The sequence below is a fragment of the Thunnus albacares genome, chromosome 2 (genome assembly GCF_914725855.1).
Source record: "Thunnus albacares chromosome 2, fThuAlb1.1, whole genome shotgun sequence".
Classification (NCBI taxonomy): domain Eukaryota; kingdom Metazoa; phylum Chordata; class Actinopteri; order Scombriformes; family Scombridae; genus Thunnus; species Thunnus albacares.
In genome coordinates this window covers 22,301,107-22,321,782 of record NC_058107.1, presented here as the reverse complement: position 1 = coordinate 22,321,782, position 20,676 = coordinate 22,301,107, and the positions used below count along the sequence as shown (strand labels likewise).

Sequence of the window (20,676 nt, the reverse complement as noted above, 5' to 3'; positions counted from 1 at the left end):
TTGTATCGATTTTCATTGTCATTCATAGAAATTGGTGAATGAGACATTCCAGAAGTTGTGGTTTACTCCAACTCCAGCCCATGACAAAGAGACCATGACCAGAAAGATCCTCAACATCACTGATGTTGTGAGTTCAACTGACGTAACAGTTTGTTGTATCCAGTAATAACAATAATAAACATCAACAAAGACTATATTTTTCATCAACTTGATCCCTTATCATTTTTGTCTAATTTGATCACTGTGTTCTTAATCGTAACATCTGATTTCTTCCTTAGGTTGCAGCGTGCCGAGACACCGGCTATGATTGGTTCGAGCAGCTTCTTCAGAATGTAAGTATTTGGTTTTGGTCTAGCCTGTTGCGAAATATATCAATTTCTAAAACCTGCTAAAATGAACATTTTCCCTCTGGCTCTAGCTTCTCAAGTCTGAAGAGGATGCGTCGTATAAGCCAGCTAAAAAAGCCTGTGTTCAGCTTGTCGACAATCTGGTAGAACACATCCTCAAATATGAGGAGTCTCTTGCAGGTATGTAAAACCATATGAGAGTGTACTTGCACTTAAACATTTAAACTTAACTTTTTTTGCAAAAAGCAATCTGTAAACTTCATGAGTAAAAAGTTTGTGTTTTTATTTCTTCTGTAGAGAACAAAGGTGTAAACTCAACACGACTAGTGGCGTGTATCACCACCTTGTACTTGTTCAGCAAGATCAGGGCCCAGCTCATGGTCAAACATGCCATGACCATGCAGCCTTACCTGACCACAAAGTGTAACGTAAGTGGCGTTCATTAAATTAACTTAATAAGTAATAATGAAGAAGCTGCCATAATTAAGACATTTTTATTTATTTGTTTTGAATGTTTGTTTATTTGTTTCACCTATTTTGTAATGATTTTTCTCATTGGTGAATTTAAGAACCATCAATCGAGTCACTGTTTTACCAGTAATGAGTGTTATATTATGTCCCCTGCAGACTGCCAATGACTTCATGGTCATCTGTAACGTGGCAAAGATCTTGGAGCTTGTGGTACCTCTGATGGAGCACCCCAGTGAAACTTTCCTTGCCACTATCGAGGAAGACCTCATGAAGCTCATCATCAAATACGGCATGACTGTGCGTAGCAGTGGCTTTTTAGACATTTATATTGCATGCACCACTGTAGTACCAGGTTTACTCTGTGAAATGTAATCCGTGTTGAAGCATAGCGATGACACAATGCTCTTCCTTTCTCTAGGTGGTCCAGCACTGTGTGAGCTGTCTTGGAGCTGTTGTTAACAAAGTCACGCACAACTACAAGTTTGTCTGGGCTTGCTTCAACAGATTCTATGGTGAGATATACAATTAGCAACTTTGATGTTGCGTGCACTTTTTTTGCAGTCTGCCATGTTGAGCTTTGAAGTGTCACCTCTTGTACATTCCAAAGTACAAAAAAGTAAAATAAAAAAAGAGAATACCAATATAATACTTACTGTGATATACAGTAAGTATAACACTGTATATAGACACCTAGACCAGTGTGGTGGTCCAGAAAGCAAACAGGTATACAGTTTACAGTAATACTTAAAAAGTACTTCAATCTACGTCTCTTTTTTTTTTTTCTTCCAGGTGCACTTAACAAGCTGAAGATTCAGCATCAAGAGGATCCAAACAGCACGACGTTAGTAGCAAACAAGCCTTTCCTACTGCGATCGCTCTTCACTGTGGGTGCCCTAGCCCGACACTTTGACTTTGATCTGGAGGAGTTCAAGGGCACCAACAAGGTAGACCACAGTTTATGATTAATAATGTTTATAATTTGAAATTAAAATTGAGGAAAGCAATGGGTTGCAGCCACTGATGAAAAATGTTACTGTAACTGCCTGTGACCGCCATGACCAAAATTAGGTCAGATGTGGGACCAAAACCATTGCTTTACCACCTTTACTGCCGCTACAACAAATAATAAAGAATACACTGTCTCACATTATGATTTTATGTGTGTTGTGTACAGGTTGTTATCAAGGAGAAAGTTCTCGAGCTGCTGCTATACTTCACCAAACATGAGGACGAGGAAGTCAAGACCAAAGCCATCATCGGCTTAGGCAAGAACATCATTTTTTTTTAATGATTAGTTTGAAAAATGTGAAAGTCACCATATTTTTGCCTGTAAATTTTATAGCCACTAAGCCTTTAAATTGATTGCCAGCATGAGATGTACTAGAGATGTACTAGGCAAGATTAAGATTTTCTTATACCAGCAGTTGGAGATGGAAACTGTATCAGTGTTCTCAAGATGTCTCTGCTGTTCTCTTCCCTCAGGGTTCCTTGTAATCATGCATCCCAGCCAGATGTTTGTGCCAGAGGTGAAGACCTTGTACAATGGCATCCTGGCTGATGCCTCCTCTTCCATCAACCTCAAAATCCAGATCCTCAAAAACCTGCAGACTTACCTTCAGGAGGAGGACACACGGATGCAGGAAGCAGACAGAGAATGTACGGAAAGTTGTGGTTATTGCTGTAATGTAGTTGTGATTGTGAAACTGTTTAATACACCGTGATCAATGAATTGTTGATTTTAGAATTTATACATTGCAAAAATACATTGTGCTACATAAACTTAATACACACACACACACATATATATATATAGGCTAATGAACAAATTGTATTTTGTGTCCTTGCAGGGAAGAAACTGTCAAAACAGGAGGATCTGAAGGAGATGGGAGACATCTCTTCAGGGATGAGCAGCTCCATTATGCAGCTTTATCTGAAACAGGTGTTGGAGGCGTTCTTCCATACCCAGTCCAGTGTACGGCACTTTGCTCTCAACGTCATTGCTCTCACACTCAACCAGGGTCTCATCCATCCTGTACAGGTAAGCAGTGAGAGCTAGAGAGACAGATTTCATAATTAAAGCATGAATTCACCCGTGAATTCTTTGGAATCAGTAGACTTTTCAAAAACATGGCCAGATATCGTTTTTTCCTGAATAATTATCTGCATCAGAAGAAGTAGAAAAATTGTCAATATAATATCAATATTGCAATATGAGACTAAATTAAGTGAAGAATCTAAGCAGTAAAGTATCTTAAACATTACTCAAACACGTCCATTATTTCATGTCAAAGCAAGTACAAGGAACTTTCATTTTGTGTTGATTTTGCGGCCCCGTGGACAAAAACCGTAGTGTTTCCCGGAATGAGGACTGCATTTCCCATGAGCACCACTGACTCGGGTTGTAAAGATCTTGATCTGGCTACCACATGCATTTGTTTTGGAAGCTAGAGAAAGAAAGACACAACTTATTTTTATTTCTAGCCTCTCAACTTTATAAACTTCTATCGATTACCTGGTGCATGTTGGTCATCGTGCTCATATATCACAGAAAGCTTTGCGGTGCTTGCTTTGCTTGTCAAATACAATTAATGTTAGCCACATTCAACTAACAAGGGCCATGCCATTGGTCTGACGGCTCATTATTTTGAAACCCCAATAGTTTGAAAAACTTCCCATTGGACCAAAAGCCCATTAGTCCAAAGGCCCGCTGCTGCAAAAATACACGCTCTCCCTGGATTTTTTTGCTTTTTAATATCGTAGTGTATTTTGACATGCAAGTGATCATTTTAACCCAAACCATGATCTTTCCCTTACCCTAACCAAGTGGTTTTGGTGCCCAAACCTTAACCAGACCTTAAACACAGGGTTGGCAAACCATAAAACATATTTCTGTTTTCTTTTTTTTTGCTCCTTCTGAAGCTCTGTCCTCCAAATTCATGGATGCTCTTGGTCCGAGCAACTTTCTTTGTTTCCCATTTACAGAGCCAGTGCTGTGTATGAGCACCGGTATTTTTTTCATGTTTGTGTTGCTGCCTCGTCATCAGTCATTTAAAATGTAAATTATCTTATACAGATTTTTCACAATTCACAATAGTTGCTTTAACATATAACACAATTGTCCTATCTGTACAGTGTGTGCCCTACCTCATTGCCATGGGAACAGACCCAGAGCCCAGCATGAGGAACAAAGCTGACACGCAGCTTGTGGAGATTGACAAGAAGTACACAGGATTCATCCATGTGAGTTGGTTTTCATTTCTGTCGAGTTCAATAATTATTGCACAAGGCAAGCTTTTTGTACCTGGATGAAGAATGAGGAATTCCAACTTAGCCTCTTCTCCTCAAATAACCTTTGTGCAGCTCCATCTGGAGCCACAAAAGGCTTTATACAACTTTTTTCACATACTGTATGTAGTCGTACTCTGCAACATCTGTAAACAGACTAAAATGTATAAAGTCGGCGCAGTTCCCCTTTCAATCCACCACTTGAAACTGTCATGTTCCATAGCTGCTTTGTTGCAGGTACTTATTGTGACTGACTTCCATATATGGACCTTTTGCTTGTGCTGGAGAAATGCTCTAACGTGTATATCAGACTTATTATTATTTTCTTGGCATTTTCCCATTGCAGCAGCTGTCTCAACATTTGTCTCAACTGCTAATTTGGTAACACTTCCTCCTCACTTTATCTGTTACCAGATGAAGGCAGTTGCAGGGATGAAGATGTCATACAATTTGCAGCAGGCCATTGAAATGTCTCGTAAGACCATCATAAGAGGTTTTAGACAGGACGAGACCCACTCAGCACTCTGCTCCCACCTCTTCACCATGATCCGGGGGAACAGGCAGCACCGGAGGGCTTTCCTCATCTCACTGCTGAACCTCTTCGATGACAGTGCGGTGAGTAAATGTAAAGTGGTGTATAGTGGTGTTGGCTCATTGAACATGTCAGATTAAAATGACTTGAGCTTGCCAGCAGTCTTGTTGCAGTTGTCTTGGCAAGAAATGTGATAAAAGGTGGCAAGTGTTTTATATGACTCTTATGGATACAGACAACACTATTCTTTTTAAAGAAATACCTTTCTGTCTACCAGAATAGGTTATTTTTGTATAGTATCAATAGTCACAATTCTTACAAGTGAACTGTGCAATGTGTGTTTGTACCAGGCATTGACCCTCAACCTTGCTCTTCCCTCTTTTCTTTCCTTCTGCAGAAGACAGAAGTAAACATGCTGCTGTTCATAGCGGACAACCTAGCCTGTTTCCCATACCAGAGCCAGGAGGAGCCTCTCTTCATCATGCACCACATAGACATCTGTCTGTCTGTGTCTGGCAGCAACTTGTTGCAAACCTTCAAAGAGGTAGGATAGCATTTTTCAAAGCAGCTCACATCAAACCTCTAGTTGGGGGCACATGTCTCTTCAAGAAATATGGTTGAAAAAAATCCTGAAAAAGCACATCACAGAAAAAAACAGAGAAAAAGTATTAATATTATTATGGTTACATTTTCTTTTTTCTCTGTTCAGCTTCTGTTGAAGGAGCCAAGGCGTAAGGAGAAGAAGGTGTGGAAGCACACATCAGATGGGGAGGATGAAGAGGAAAAAATGAACTGCGACTCTCCCAGGAGCGACGGGGAAGGAAACAGCAACAGTGATGACGATGTGGTACGGCGGCCCAAAAAGGCCAGAAAACCAGTAGCAGACTCAGAGAGCTCAGAGTCTGATCTGGAGGATTTGGATGTGGATGATACGGACAAGGTAATGAGGCTCCTCCCAGACAATCCCTCAGGTCTCTTGGACTTCGCTAATGCTGTTCAGGGCATCTTGTTGCTGCTGGTGCTCAAACAGCATCTGAAGAACCAGTATGGATTCTCTGATGGGTAAGAGCTACAAAAACTCTGTCTACAGCCTTTATCTGAAAAAAATATATCTGAACTTTTTTTAGTGTGGATTACTTTTACTACTTCTGACATTCAGGCATGTTTGTAAGTCCCAAGTTTTTTGTCTTTCAACAGTAAAATTCAGAAGTACTCTCCAACGGAGTCAGCCAAGGTGTACGATAAAGCAGTGAACAGAAAAAGCAATGTTCACTTCAACCCACGACAAACCATCGACTTCATCTCCAACAACATGGCTCACGCCACATTGACAAGCGATATCAAGAGGCGGATCGTCAAACAGTACCTAGATGTAAGTAATGAAGCTACATCAGATTTGGAGTCATTGACAACATTTTACGTATATCACTAATAGCTGCTGCTTACAGAGCTGTTGTGTTGTATTATTTTCTGTCTTGTCGTATAAATCAGCATTTAAATGCAAAGTGATTTCCACTCATCTGATAAATACATTTTAATAAAAAAAAGTTTGTTTCTTTTTCAAGTTGGATTTGAAATGAATAAAACATGAGGAGTGAACTGCCTGTATTTTACATTCCTGGTGGTAGCTTCTGCTAAGTTTCTCCTGAGGAAGCATAGCAATGTGCAGACGCCGCTTGTTTTTTATACTGTACATGACCTTTACTTGTCTGGTATCTGTGGGATATTTTTGTGCCTGTGTCTGCTCAGGAAGAGTTATGCCCTTCAAATCATTGAAAAACCTGTTAGTTTGCACCCAAACTCCACTCCATCAAATTTGTTTCTTAGATGTAAAGTGTGAAACTTGACTCTTAAAGTTATTTTCTTGTCTTCTCACTCCACACAGTTCAAGGTTCTGATGGAACATCTGGACCCAGACGAGGAGGATGAGGAGGGAGAAGCGTCTGCCAGTGCTAACATCAGAAACAAAGCCATAAACGCCCTACTGGGAGGCATGGGCCCCATGTCAGGACCCAGTCCACGCAATCAGGCGGGACCAGAGACAGATGACGACGACAGTGATGGCGATGAAAGGACCCCAGGGGTGAGATATATAGAAATACATGATGTTTATAAAATACATTTTTAAACTATGGAGAAAAATAGCGCAACCATTTTTTTTTCTTCTTCTATCCTCTCTGCAGTCCTCGCGAAGGTCAAGGCGAGCGGGTGACTCCTCAGACCCCGGCAGAATGAGCGAGACGGTGGATGCTATGGATGTGATCGCCCTTTGCTGCCCCAAGTACAAGGACCGGCCGCAAATAGCTCGAGTCATCCAGAAGACGTCCAATGGATACAGCATCCACTGGATGGCCGGCTCCTACTCGGGGCCCTGGGCAGAGGCCAAGAAACGCGATGGCCGCAAACAGGTGCCTTGGGTGGACACTATTAAGGAGTCGGACATCATTTACAAGAAGATTGCTTTGACCAGCAACCACAAACTGAGCAACAAAGTAGTACAGACTTTACGCTCACTGTATGCAGCGCGGGAAGGAGGGGCTAGCTAATGGCTCCCGTGTGTTTTTTTTTTTTTTTTTTTTTTTTTTTTTACTTTTCTTTTTGTTTCTTTTTGGTCCCCCTGCTCCATTTCTACTTTATCAAAATCCTCTTCCTCCCTGCTCCTGCTCCTCCTCCTCAACCTGCCACCTCCAACGACACAGCCAAACTTCACTGGATTCCTACCCTCCTCTCCTTCCTCATTTTTGTAAGAAAACACAAGAGGGCAAGAATATTTGACACTACATACTTTTACATGAGTTATTCTTGCAAAAATGAAAATGACACAAAACATAAGACTTATTATATTAGAGGGACTGCTATGTTTTGTTTGTGTACAAGTGCAGAGGATAGAATCCAGAAGGCATTAAAGGAATAATTCACCCAAATTATCCCTTAAAATGGTTATCAGAAAAGAGACCTGGAGGGAAATGTTTTGTCAACATTGTTGTGGGAGCTCCTTCGCTGTTGTGCAGCAGATTCTAGTCGCTCATTTCTACTCCCACTGTATCATAGTTTAACACGACAAAAAACTAAAATGTTTATATCTCTGAAGACAAAAAAGCTGTAAAAAAAGAATAAAACCTTAAGTGAATGTTGGAAATTAGTCTTTTTGATGTTCTTATTAAAGTGTTTTTGGAGTTTATTATACTACTAGCACCCTGATGGTTTTTCCTTTTAGCTTTTAGATATTTGAAAGAAAAAGAAGAAAAAAAGAAAAAAAAATAAGAATTTTTATTTTTGTTCACTTTTATTTGTCCATGCTGTACAATGGCAGAGTGCTCTGAATATAATTTATTCTATTTCGAACTACGCATGCAGTATATGTGGCCTATTGCAGGAGGATATTTTGTAAATGTAGATTTTGTTGTATTAGGTCACCCTAGTAATAAGAGGAAAGGGGATTCATACCCTTTTGGTGGAACAAATACTGCAATAAATTTTCTACTTCTCTTTGTCACTTGTCTGCTCCAAGTGTTAATCTGATCTTTTCATTTTGCAAATGAACAAAAGTGTAGGACCTGGTTACTGCTAAAACACAGACAGGCCTGAAAGGACTAAGAGAGTTGATCATTCACCTGAAACAAGTTGTTCAAACAAAACAAAAAAGTGTTGTTTCTATAGCACTTGAATATATTTTAATTTATAATTTTGATGTAATTCTGAGTTCTTGTGACAAGGTTTGCTCCTAGGATAGTCGGGCCTCTATGAAAGATACCTGATAGTGTTGTTTTATTGGATATTTTTATGCCAACTGTAAAGACAAGTATATACAAATAGTATGTTTGATCAAAATGATAGTCTTGCTATAATCAGAGCTACATTGGACAATGCATTGGTACATTACAAACTTTTTAAATAATTTAATTCATCCAACTTGGTGACTGATGTGACTTCTAACTTTTTTGCCCTTATAGCTTTTTAGATCACATTCAAATTTACAGATATGAGTTGAGAGATTTTACATGCTGAACAAAAGACTCATGCAAGAAGCACGTACGAATGATTTAATGTGATATTTCTAGCATTCATCAATTTTCATGAATAGATCATCTCTGATCATCTTTTTAATTCTGCGTGCCATATTTTCATCATCATGGCTGCCAATTTATTTAAAAGGTTTTTTTGGGATTTTATGATTTTTATGGCCATATTTTGGCGCAGCAGCCTCTAGATTTCAGTCAGAAACTTCTCTCACTCTTGACAGCTGCCTCTGTGTCTCTCTGCAGCTCTCTGTCCATATCATGTAGTGTTGCAGACAGTGTAACATCACCTACTGTAGACTAATATTGTCCTCCAATATCTCTGACTCACATGACCGCCCCCCATCACGGAGCGCTTTGCTTTAGAAAGACGTTTTTTGGCAGCTAACTAATAAAGAGGGAATACTTTGACCTGATCAAAGTATTCCCTCTTTATTTCTATCACAGTGCAGAGCTGTTCTGATGACATGTCAGCTGGATTCATATCTTTAATTGTTTCGGATCTCCTGCTGTCACTCCTCAATTTGTTGTGTGTTTGGCTTCTGATTTATGAAAGCAGGATTTGAAACTGCGTGGTGTTTCTACTCTTTGGGATTTTTTGCGTGAAACTCGCTCACAAACAACAACACGGATCCTAATATGGCAATTTTAGGGGCTTGGATTATACTAATGATCACATCTCACGAACGGGCACTTCTTCATGAACATGTTGCATTCATCAGGTTTGAAACGAGCGATTTATGACAAGGTCAGGCAGTTAAGAGACTTTCATGAATGCCACGTAGGATTTACTTATTTTTCTCTTATTGCTTTGTGCAAGAACAAATATGCATGAGGCCCACTGTTCGCACAAACCGTGTGTGTGACGCTGTGGGATAAGTACTATGGTTTGTGGAGGGCGCAACGACGCATTCTTGGACCAAGTGGCTCGCCGTAGTCTAGTGACGTCATCATCCGGAGTTTTGTATTGTTTTGGCGGGGTTTCCGAATTGGACGGTTCAAATGTTTGATTCGTTTTGTAAACATTAGCTCTCCGGCTGTGAAACATGGAGCGGTATGTCTTCAGTTATTAAAGTTATCTTGTTTCACTGAAAATATTCAGCAAACAACATTTTGATAAAATGTAACGGTTTTGGTAATTTAACTGAAATATTGCCAGCCAGCCGCCCTTATTGTGGTTTTACAAGAGCCGCTGTTAACGTTAGCTACCGTTACCGTTGACGTTACGTTTCGTTATCAACGTTCATGATATTTTTTCACTTAACTTTAAGCTACAACCCGGCAAAGATGTGTGTTTATACTAAGTTTAGATAGACTACGTTTTATTCGGCGGGTTGAGTTCAGTCTAGTTAGATCAACAACTGTATTAGTTAAGAATAACGTTACGCTGGTTGGTTAGCTGAACTACTCCATAACATAGACTGAGATTCTGACAGATATCGCGTCAACGTAATCTGTGATCAAATCCGCTGACATTAATGTAAATATGTAGCCAGCGTTATCGTACTAATATGTAGTTGTATGTATGTTGGATGGCTTTGCATACAGTAAAATGGCGTTAATAAATTACATCTGTTTTTGTGTAATAACTTGTGTGCAGTGGAAGGATGAGTCGAGCATCGAGCAGCAGGCCATCGGAGCTGTGCGCTATGCGAGTGCAAGACAGCAACAGGATGAGCACGGTGTACACAACACCTCAGAGGTTGGCTTAAAGTTCCTCTAATATTAGTCCTCTAATAATTTGTGGTTGGTGTAATATTACAGTTATACACTTTAGTCTTTGACTATTTCTAATATAAGGTTATATTCATAACAAATAAGAGACAAACAAAATGTTGGTATAGTTTAATTCTGTTTACTGTAGGTGTGATGTCAAACTGGGACACGTATCACGACACTATGTAGTAAGAGGCTTCATAGTAAAGACCTCTGCTTATTTTTGGATGATATTTAGAAACTTGATGACTCTGTGAAGAAAGATGAAGAACAGATTAGTGGCAGTTTGTTCAAATGTGCGTAAGTCAACAAGTGTAACATCCTTTTTTTCTTTACATTTTTTGTTTCTTTACAGTAAACCTTCTTTTGGAAAGCTCAACATACCCAAACCACAATCTGTGAACTCTGAAAGGCGGACTAGCTTCTTTGGTTCACGGTATGTGAATATTTTCTTAAAAACAACTATAAGATACTGAGAACATACAGAGTGTGTGCACACACAAATAAAATTAGTTTAACACCGATTGTACCAGTACAGTTACAGTAGTAGTAAGATGAAGTAAGCAATGAAAATTTATATTCTTTATCTTACACACCTCTGTATATGAATATCCTGTGAATAGGATCCCAAAGAGAACAATACCTCTGTGAAAACTAAATTATAAAATTTAGTGTATTTAGAGTAAATTATAAAAGAGAAACAAAGTTTCATTGTAAATTACTAACTTAATGAGTGTGTAATTTGCTTTTCCATTCATACATTTCTGTGATGCAATTTTTTGGATGCGAATAACATGATCATTAGTTTCATTGTCAAGTAACAAAATTGATGTGTTTCAGTGTGTTAATATTGTGTTTATATATTGTTTATATTTATTGTATATTTTGACTGCAGGACTAGTGGAGCCGGCATGCGTCGCAACAGCACCATGTCAGGGTTCGGAGGAACTGAGAAGATTAAAGATGCCCGACCTCTGCATGATAAATCTTTTGTCCAGCAGTGTATCAGACAGCTGTATGAGGTAAAACACTTCTTCTCAGACTACATAGTATACATACACACAAAAAGGCTTGTCTATTTTGACATTGCAACACCTCTTAATGTTCAGTAAACCTCTGCAAAAACTCTGACTGACTGTGGAAGTGGCTTTTTATTCTAATGAGTATATTACAAAAAGCAATCAGTCCCCCCAGGAAATTGCAATATTTGAGAGAGCTTGCAATTTTGCTAAATTACTGCAACTTTTCTGTATGAAATGGCCAAATCAACAGACCATTTATGATTTGGAGCAATTGTGGCATTTTGTGTCCTGGTAACTTATGTCATCACAGCGAATGCAGCAAGGATTGAGGTGCGTATTCAGGTGGAAGATGGACAGATCTCACCTGGCAACAAAAATTACCGCCATAGACCAAGCAAAACAATTCCCAAATGTTCCCAAATGAGGTTTGCATTCAGTTAGTCAGAAGAATAAGTTGTTGTTCAGACATCAAATCTACCTCAAACATAAATATGGGCAATTTGGAAATGAAACTATATTTTTATGTTCATGGATTTATTTTATTGGCATTATTGACTGATTTTATTTGGTGCTAATGTTGATGTGAAAGTTTATTTAATAAAGGCCATAAATGAAAGTACAGCTTTTTTATATAACTTTGAGCCCATGGTTGTCATTTTCAGAAAATGAATTAAACAATGAGCACAGATAGTTGTTTTTGTGATATGCTGTATACTAACATATGGCAATATGATTTGCATTATTTTCCTTTGCTTGCAATTTTTCCAAAATTCTGCAATTTTACCACTATAAGAGCACATAAATTGGAAACTGTCATGCAATTTTTGAGAAAAGTTGGTGCAAAACCAAACATTTTTGGCTGCAGTAATCACAAAAAAATTATGCGAAATCCTAGAGGGATTGAACAAATAGCACATTAGCAACTGAATTATAAATAATATGGTCTTAAAATGTAGCTTGATCTTTTTTGTATTCACAATTGCAGAAAAAAATATATAAATGTTGGACAATATTAGTTGGAATCTCTAGCCTGATATTCTCTTTTACATCTTTATAGTTCTTGACTGAGCAGGGCTACCCTGGCACTTTGTCCGTCAAGACCCTCCAGTCTCCCTCTACCAAGGAGTTTGTGAAGATGTTTGAGTTCATCTACCGCCAGCTAGACCCAACTTTTGAGATGCCAAAATCAAAAGTAGAGGAGGAGGTTCCAGCAATCCTGAAAGCCCTGAGGTAAAATGCTTTATTTGTATTATTAATTTGATTTAGCATCCGCACAGCCTTTAAGTTCATGTTTTGACATACATTCGGTGGCTGGACTTTATCTGATGGAATATGCAATAAATAGAGCAATGCTTATATTGGCACTCGTACTGCCCGCTCTACTGAGTTCAGTATTCAGTATCTGTGTTAGCTCTGAAAAAATGGTCTGGGCATTGGCCACTTGAGCTGTGTGTATTCACATGGCAGTTTAATACCTTTCAAATGTACAGAAAGTTAGAGATTAAACAAAGCAAGTTACATTCATAGAAAGCAAATGTTTATATATAAATACAAGAATAATAGAGAAAATATCTTGAAAAAGAATACAGCATAATATAAAATCATAGTGTAAGAAGTCTGTACATGTAAGTACCCTTTCCTCATCTATAGTTTAAGAAACATTGCTGACTGTCTCTGTCTTTATTTCTCTCCCTGTTTCTGATTTTTAGGTATCCGTTTGTTCTCTCCAAGTCTTCCATGTATTCTGTTGGAGCTCCCCATACCTGGCCTCAAGCGCTGGGTGCCCTCATGTGGCTGATTGATAATGTCAAGGTTAGAAGCAAACAGCATTTTACAATAGAAATTAGTAGACCGGTTTTATATACAACCAGCTGATTTGGTATGATATGAATGGAAATTGCAGCAAAAAGAACAAACAAAAAAAAAAACCCAATCTCATGTAGCATACATCACAAAATGTCCTAAAAACTATGTTCTTATATTTGATCTGTGTGTGTTTGTGTCAGATCTACTGGGGTTCGAGTAAGCAGGAGCTGCTTTTCAGTGACTTCTGTGAGGACAGTGACAACATCGAGGAAGGAGCTGAGTATAACAAGGTACAGACTGCTTTTAATAGCACCCAGAGACATGAATACTCCACTATTCTTTTAACTAATGCTCTATTGTAAAACAACACATAAATCTTCCACTCTTCTCACAACTCTTCCCTTATTTTGTCTTTCGTTTTCTTTTCATCTTCTCTTGGATTGGATTCCTGTGCAGCTCTTCTTGGACTACACAACCGAGACATACTCCAAGTTCATGCAGGGTGATGACACGTATTATGATGAGGATGACACATTCCTCACTAAACTAAGTAAGCACAGCATCTCTCTGAAACAAGTTGGTTTTAATATTGAATTGGTTTCTATTTATATTTGAGCATCATGTTTGTTTTAACAAAAAGAATTTTGTTCTTGCTGTTCTGACTCCTTTTGACACTAAGACTTCGATTTAGATTTTTTATGTTAATCATGTATTGTAGAGTTTACAAATCAACAAGAAATAAATATAAGTATGTTACACTTAAGTGTGTGTTTGTGTATGTTCACAGAGAAGCTTTACAATGTTGACGAAGCCCTGTTGGCCTCGATGGCGGAGAAACACAGAATACTAAGTGATGAGGTTGAACGACTGGAGAAGGAGAGCCAAACGGTGAGAAGACTTTTTTATATGCACACATCCTCACTCATGCAGAAAATACAGATTAGACTTAAAATCTGTATTTGAATTTGATTATGTGATATTTCAAATACTAGTGATATCAAACATCTTCAATTAAATCAACAAATATTTTTAAAATTTCCTTCTCCTGAAAAGGATCGTCTAATGACCAAGAGGATGGAAAAGGTGAAGCTGCAGTCAGACCTCAAGAAGCTGCAGAGTTATCATAGCAGTCTGCATGTCTTCAAAGCAAACCTGGAGAGCAAAGGCTCAGAACTGAATGATGAGCTGGACAACACTGGTAATTATGGGAAATAAAAAGTTCCACCTACCAATTTCAATCAGTCAGGTCTTTGGCAGGAAGGGCAATGAGAACTGAGAATTGGATGTGATTTATATTTATATATAAATCATAATAATTTTATTTATTGAAGCAAAAAAGTTATCCAACACCTATATCGTCCATGTGAAAAAGTACTTGGCCCACTCTTCTTTGCAGAACTACTTTGATTCAGCCATATTGGAGGATTTTCAAGCATTGAACTCCTGTGACAGCATCTCAATGGGGTTCAAGTCAGGACTTTGACAAGGCCACTCTAAAACCTTAATTTTTGTTTCTTTTGAGCCATTTAAAGCTGGACTTGCTCTTATGCTCTCGATCATTATCTCGCTGCATAACCCAATTGCGCTTGAGCTTTAAGTCACAGACTGATGACTGGACATTATCCCTCAGAATTTTCTGCTAGAGAGCAGAATTAATTTTTCCCTCAATTATGGCAAGTCGCCCAGGCCCTGAAGCAGCAAAGCATCCTCACGCCATCACGCTACACCACCATGCTTGACTGTAGGTATGATGTTCTCATTGTGGAATGCTGCGTTTGGTTTACACCAGATGTAACGGGACTGCTGTCTTCCAAACAGTTCCACTTTTGACTCATCTGTCCATAGAACTTTCTTCCAAAAGGTTTGAGGGTTGTCAAGGTGCATTTTGGCAAAACTGAGACAAGCCGTAATGCTCTTCTGGGTCAGCAGTGGTTTTCGCCTTGCCACTGTCCCATAGATGCCATTTTTGGCTGCTTTCTTTCTAACAGTGGAGTCATGAATACTGACCTCGATTGAGATGAGAGAGGCTTGCAGATCCTTGGATGTTGTCCTCTGCTCTCGTTTGACTTCCTGGATGAGTCATCGCTGTGCTGTTGGAGGAATTCTGCTGGGAAGGTTCACTGTTGTGCCAAGTTTTCTCCATTTGGAGATAATGACTCTTACTGTGGTTCTCTGGAGTCCAAGAGCTGGCAAGAAATGGCTTTTAACCCTTTCCAGACTGATGTATTTTAATCACCTTCTTCTACGTCTCTTCTGGAATTTCCTTTGATTGTGGCATGGTGTGCTGCTTGTTGAGACCTTTTAGCCAACTTCACATTGCTGTAAAGTTCAATGTAAATGATATGTAGATTGAACAGGGCTGGCAGTAATTAGACCTGGGTGTGTTTAGTCCAACGAAACCCAATTATCAATGAAGTCTGGTAGATTAGTGGATGTAGTAACTATGGGGGTAAATACTTTTTTACACATGCTCAGTTGGTGTTGGAGAACTTACTTTAATAAATAAAGTAATCATTTAAAAACTGTTGCTTTTGTTATATGTTAAATTTTGTTTAACGATCTGAAACGATTTCGTATGAGATACAAAAATAAAAGAAATTGGGAGGGGAGTAAATACTTCTTCACAGCACTGTATATCATTTGTTTGTTTTTTTTCTCTCATTTTGCAGTCAGTCATCTAGAGTCTCTGAAACATGAACGGGATGAACTGCAGCACCTTCTGCAGAACCAAAAGTTTACTCCAGCTGATGTAGAGAGGATCAACAGAGAGAAGAGGGAGCTTCAACAGACCATCTCCACTCTTAGCAAGTCTCTTGAAGATACTGAACAACACAAGTGGAACGAAGAGATCGCTCTGGCCAAAGTGAAAGAGAAGGTACCATATATACATGTCTACTATGTTTGCAAAGATGACCAGTAAGATGTCTCTTCCTAAATATGTGGGATTAAGTGGATGAGTGTTTAAATGGAAAATGCATAATTTCATAATTTTCAGGATATTATGATATTGTGTATCAGAGGTTTGTCAGTCAGTGGCAAACATTTTGACCTTTGATTTGACTTGTTTCTTTGCCCTTCCTGAGTCTGTCCTGTCCTGTTATTCTCCTCAATTCCAGGCGGAGTTGAAGCTAGCAGAGTATCACAAGCTGGCACGTAAACTGAAGCTGATACCACTGTCTGCAGAGAACGCATGTGGTCATGATTTTGAGATCAGGCCTTTTCAATGTGGACCTAGCAGCAGCATGGTTCAGCATAAAACACAGATACAGGTACTTAATGCTTCTGATTAACCAAAGACGTGATCTTGTTTACACAACCACTTGAATGAGCGTAAGAACAGACTTTCTGATAATGAGACACAGTTCAGCTTATTATCCCAATGCTTAACACTTTTTACTGTAATCAGTTATTTGTAACTTCAGTAATGTCTTAATATTGTTTACTCCATTGTACACTAATGAAATTGTGTAATTTTATCATGAGAAGATAGATTTTGGTATTCTGTGTCATTGTTCTAATCTTCGCTGTATGTTGTAGATGCTCCTGAGAAAGCTGAACAGTGATGTGGAGGAGGAGAAAAGTCGATTAACCAACACGAAACTGAGTCTGGAGGAGTCTTGTGAACAGGTAACAAAACGTCTGCAGTTGGCAGCAACAGCCACATCTTAGTCTGGTTGCACTGTGGCATTTATAATGGTTGCATATGTTTGTGTTTGTGTCTTCAAGGTGAATACTAATATCTTGGACAAGTCCAATGACCTGAAGCAGCTGAAAGAACAGATTCGCAAGCTGGATGAATGGCTGGGTTCTGACATGCAGGTACAGTCTTTATTCAGTCAGCTTTATGTTGGTAGAAATGCCATGTTAGTGACATGCACCATATGGCACACGAAGACCAGACCTTTTGATTACACATGAAAACAGACATTTAGAGAAAAAAACAATTGCACGGTCTTTCGTTTACCAAACCAATTAAAGATAACATGAAATTTGTATTTGCAGTGGTAATTCAGCACTGAACTATTGGTCTTCCAAGCTGAAAAACAGGAATTAATTAACATTTCAACAAGCTGGACATACAGAAAATGCACAGTGCGTCATATATGTACTAACTATAATTTTCCTATGTGTCCATACAGGAGTTAGCCCGAGACGAACAGGATTGGGCAGAGGAGGTGGAGTCAGTGGAGAACCATTGTAAACTTCTTGAGAAGAATGTTAGTTTTGGTTACGATGAGGCAGTGCAACAATTGAAGGCAGCAGAACAACAGTATGTGATTATTATATATTTATCAACAATATTAAAGTCTTAAGGATTATTTTTTCATACTGCTGGAGCCTATGACCACTAACAAACAAAGCATACCTCCACCTCTTTCATTCACATATGAGTAAAATGGGGCTTTATTTGTGAGCATTAGATCTCTTTCTGTCTGCCTAAATGATGAGTTTTTTGTTTTAGAATTAAAGATATGGTCTGTGGTTTTCTCTCCAGATACCACCTGGTGCTGCAGGAGACCAAGGAGAAGAGACGAATAGTGGCTAACAACCTCGCATCTGTGTGTACCACAGCGACTAACCACTTGTCAGTTACAGAGGTAACTTGCTTACAACTCTGCATCTGTCTCATCATATCATCCTGTGCTTTAATTTACAGGGTGTCGGCATCTACAGATTCCTCTAAACACAAAGTGTACATTTGTAGTAGCAAGTAACCAAGTATAAGGACATTTGAAGTATTTCACTGTGGTTCAGATGCTACTTTAGTCATCTTTGACTCAATATATTTAAGCTTTACATGCAGAAAAGATTTGATTCTATGAAATACACAAAAAAATGTTCGCTGATTTGTACTGTTTGACTAAAAATAAGAGAGAAAATATGTTTTTAAACCCTTAAAGCACAATAACTATCTTAATCTAAACACATTCAACATTTGGTTCATGATAATTTGCTAAGCATGCCTGGCCCGATAGTGGTTTTACTCATATTGTATTTGCACCTGTATTTATATTATTCTTATATGTCAATGTGCAGTGTCAATATGGCAATGCGAGCTTTAAGCTGCTTTTTGCTCACTGGTTGCTCTTGTTGTTCCTGTAAAACAGAAGTGTCTGGAGGATCTGCACAGCAGAGTGCAGAGTGTTTGCTCCAAGGCTGTAGAAGAAGATGAGGCAGCTGTACAGAAGCTGCGGGAAACTTTGAAGAGCTTCATGTGTAAGGAAAACAGTTTATAAGGAGCGGCAGCAGAATGGAAACCTTCAGTTCTGTAGGTGGAAGATAATCTGAGGGACTATGGAAGTTTGCAGGATTTCTCCTGTCAGTTGTGTTTTTAGTTTGTTTCCATCTGGAAAAAAAAAAAGATTTTCATTCATTTGATCTTATTAACAAGTTTTGGAAATGTATTGTATGACCTTATAACCATAGATCAACAACTAAACATAAACATAAACCAAACATAAATGAAAGCATTTATGTTAACTTTCATTTGTCCAAGCTGCACACTGGCAGTTTTCTGTGTATAAGTTATTCTGTTTTTGTAACAGCAGTGTATTTTTTTCCTCCATCACAGTAGGACGTAGCAAATACAAATGGTTGCATCAAGATGGAGGTTTTAAAGTCCTAATGCAGTTGGTGATGACAGACTGAATTCTCTCTCGTAGTTATCTCGTATTTACAAACTCCAGATTTTTATGTGCTTATATTCTGTCATTTTGTCAACATTTTTGTTGTTTTAATAAATAAACTTTCATAGGCACAATAAAAATGGCTTTAAACCCTCCAATCCTTATTTAAAATTGTCAAATATGTGTATTTACTGTAAATATGTGTCAACAGGACTAGAAAAAAAGTTGTAAGTGGCACATTTTGCACTTTCCACATCCATCAAAAAGCAGTTTTTAAAGGAGCATTCAGTACAGTATGTTGCTGGTAAACTCATCAGTGTTTGTGGTTGCCCTGCAGGTAAATCATCAACCCTTCCTCATATAAGATAATTGTATAGAACTGAAGCCACTAGAGGACAGCACATACCACTGTCTTCTCAAACTCTGTGTTCAGGTTGATTAGAAAAACAGAGATGAATATATGTGTTATGTTCTGCTTTAAATGTTTCCTTAGATTTTCATGTATTTAGTCAAATGAAGCAGTATTTGACATTATCTGTGTCAGTGGAGCATAAACAGACAGAAACCACTGCTGTCTTTAACCGCTGTAGATCACGTCTGACCTGAGCTGCTTCCATTTAGTTACCCACTTTTGTTTTTACTTTTCCTTCTGATGAAGGTAAACTGTAAACTTTCTAAACTGAAGACAGAACTGTTGGTTAAAATCTGCCCAGAAGTTTCTTCAATATCTACCTTTTAGACAATTTAAACAAGTAGCCTGACTCCTGACCAGAGAAAGCACCAACTGCGCTGGCATTCAGTTCTTGTAGGTTCTCTCCTTGCTCTATTTCTTCCCTCCAGTTGTATTGAATGACACCCAAGAGAGCTGATTTGTGTTAGTTTAAATTTAATCTAATTTAATCCACTTTTTTTCCTTCTCTACTATAATTTGATCAATTTCAGCCAATTAAATTACCTGATATTTTGTCAGAAAGACTTTTTTTCTGCTTATAAATTGTTGATCCAGTCTTTATTAAACATGAAAAATAATGGCTATTTAGAAATATTTTTATAGTACAAACCCATTAAGTTTTGAATTAACTTGACCGCAGCTAGACATCAGTTCAGTCAAACACTGGTTAACAAAGAAACAGCAGGCATAGTTTCCATTTGTTTTAGTCTAATTTATACTATTTTTACCGAAAACATTAGAGCATTTAAGTTCCATATCGGCCAAAACTCATAAAACAGACTGGCTCATTAGTAAATGAAGCGTTTATTTTAGGAGCGGATACTTTTCTGCACTTCTGGCAGGAGCATTTATTGCAAATCATTTGGCTGTAGCAGCGTTGGCAGTGAAGACACAAACAGGAAGTGGGCCATATATCCACAATGTTTTCTCCAGTCATGGTCAACATTGCTCATTGTACCAGTTTCTAATGTACTCTGCATACTTTGCCTTCAGAATAAGTTTTCTTTAAAACATCTATATCCAGTCCAGAGATTCAGTCCAAAGATCCCGGGGCAATCTGTACATGATTCAAACTACAATTTTGATTTTCAAAAAAATATTTTGAATCGTTCTATATCCTGTAATAAATGATAAACAGACTGCATTTACATAGCTCTGTTATCCGAAGTGGCTTTGATCCAGTGTTTGTCAAACTGTCTTATGAAACTTCATAAAGTTCATACACCCAAGGGATCTTTTTCAGATAAAGATGGGTGTTTTCTGATTCAGCTGCTCTTTCGGACATGGTGGTGTTGATTTATGATTTCACATAAGTGCATCTTTTTCCAATTCTCTCATGTTGTTTCACTTTAAAGAGAGAGTCCACCCGAAACTTGTACAGTAATGTAACGCGGAGAGAC

The 20,676-nt window shown here is 38.3% G+C and overlaps 2 protein-coding genes across 4 annotated transcripts in view; both read left to right on the top strand.

The window, feature by feature from the left end:
• nipbla (NIPBL cohesin loading factor a) overlaps positions 1 to 8,131 on the top strand; it is a 28,328-nt gene extending 20,197 nt beyond the window's left edge. For all 3 annotated transcript variants that reach the window (XM_044373313.1, XM_044373306.1, XM_044373322.1), the window contains exons 33-49: positions 29 to 127; positions 279 to 332; positions 419 to 527; positions 645 to 775; positions 975 to 1,115; positions 1,237 to 1,330; positions 1,608 to 1,762; positions 1,993 to 2,083; positions 2,301 to 2,474; positions 2,666 to 2,856; positions 3,951 to 4,058; positions 4,518 to 4,718; positions 5,033 to 5,179; positions 5,345 to 5,697; positions 5,833 to 6,007; positions 6,521 to 6,718; positions 6,819 to 8,131. In XM_044373313.1, the coding sequence (XP_044229248.1) occupies positions 29 to 127; positions 279 to 332; positions 419 to 527; positions 645 to 775; positions 975 to 1,115; positions 1,237 to 1,330; positions 1,608 to 1,762; positions 1,993 to 2,083; positions 2,301 to 2,474; positions 2,666 to 2,856; positions 3,951 to 4,058; positions 4,518 to 4,718; positions 5,033 to 5,179; positions 5,345 to 5,697; positions 5,833 to 6,007; positions 6,521 to 6,718; positions 6,819 to 7,181 (2,784 nt within the window). In that variant the 3' untranslated portion in view covers positions 7,182 to 8,131. The remainder of the gene's footprint in view (positions 1 to 28; positions 128 to 278; positions 333 to 418; positions 528 to 644; positions 776 to 974; positions 1,116 to 1,236; positions 1,331 to 1,607; positions 1,763 to 1,992; positions 2,084 to 2,300; positions 2,475 to 2,665; positions 2,857 to 3,950; positions 4,059 to 4,517; positions 4,719 to 5,032; positions 5,180 to 5,344; positions 5,698 to 5,832; positions 6,008 to 6,520; positions 6,719 to 6,818) is intronic.
• Positions 8,132 to 9,600: 1,469 nt separating this feature from the next.
• On the top strand, positions 9,601 to 18,640 carry ndc80 (NDC80 kinetochore complex component). The gene is made up of 17 exons (XM_044373296.1): positions 9,601 to 9,708; positions 10,255 to 10,356; positions 10,726 to 10,806; positions 11,266 to 11,392; positions 12,450 to 12,622; positions 13,102 to 13,204; positions 13,399 to 13,488; positions 13,655 to 13,748; positions 13,986 to 14,086; positions 14,252 to 14,396; positions 15,868 to 16,073; positions 16,315 to 16,467; positions 16,736 to 16,825; positions 16,925 to 17,017; positions 17,338 to 17,468; positions 17,694 to 17,796; positions 18,307 to 18,640. Exons 1-17 carry the CDS (start codon positions 9,701 to 9,703, stop codon positions 18,433 to 18,435), a joined length of 1,929 nt encoding a protein of 642 aa, XP_044229231.1. The 5' UTR covers positions 9,601 to 9,700; the 3' UTR covers positions 18,436 to 18,640.
• Positions 18,641 to 20,676: the final 2,036 nt, after the last annotated feature.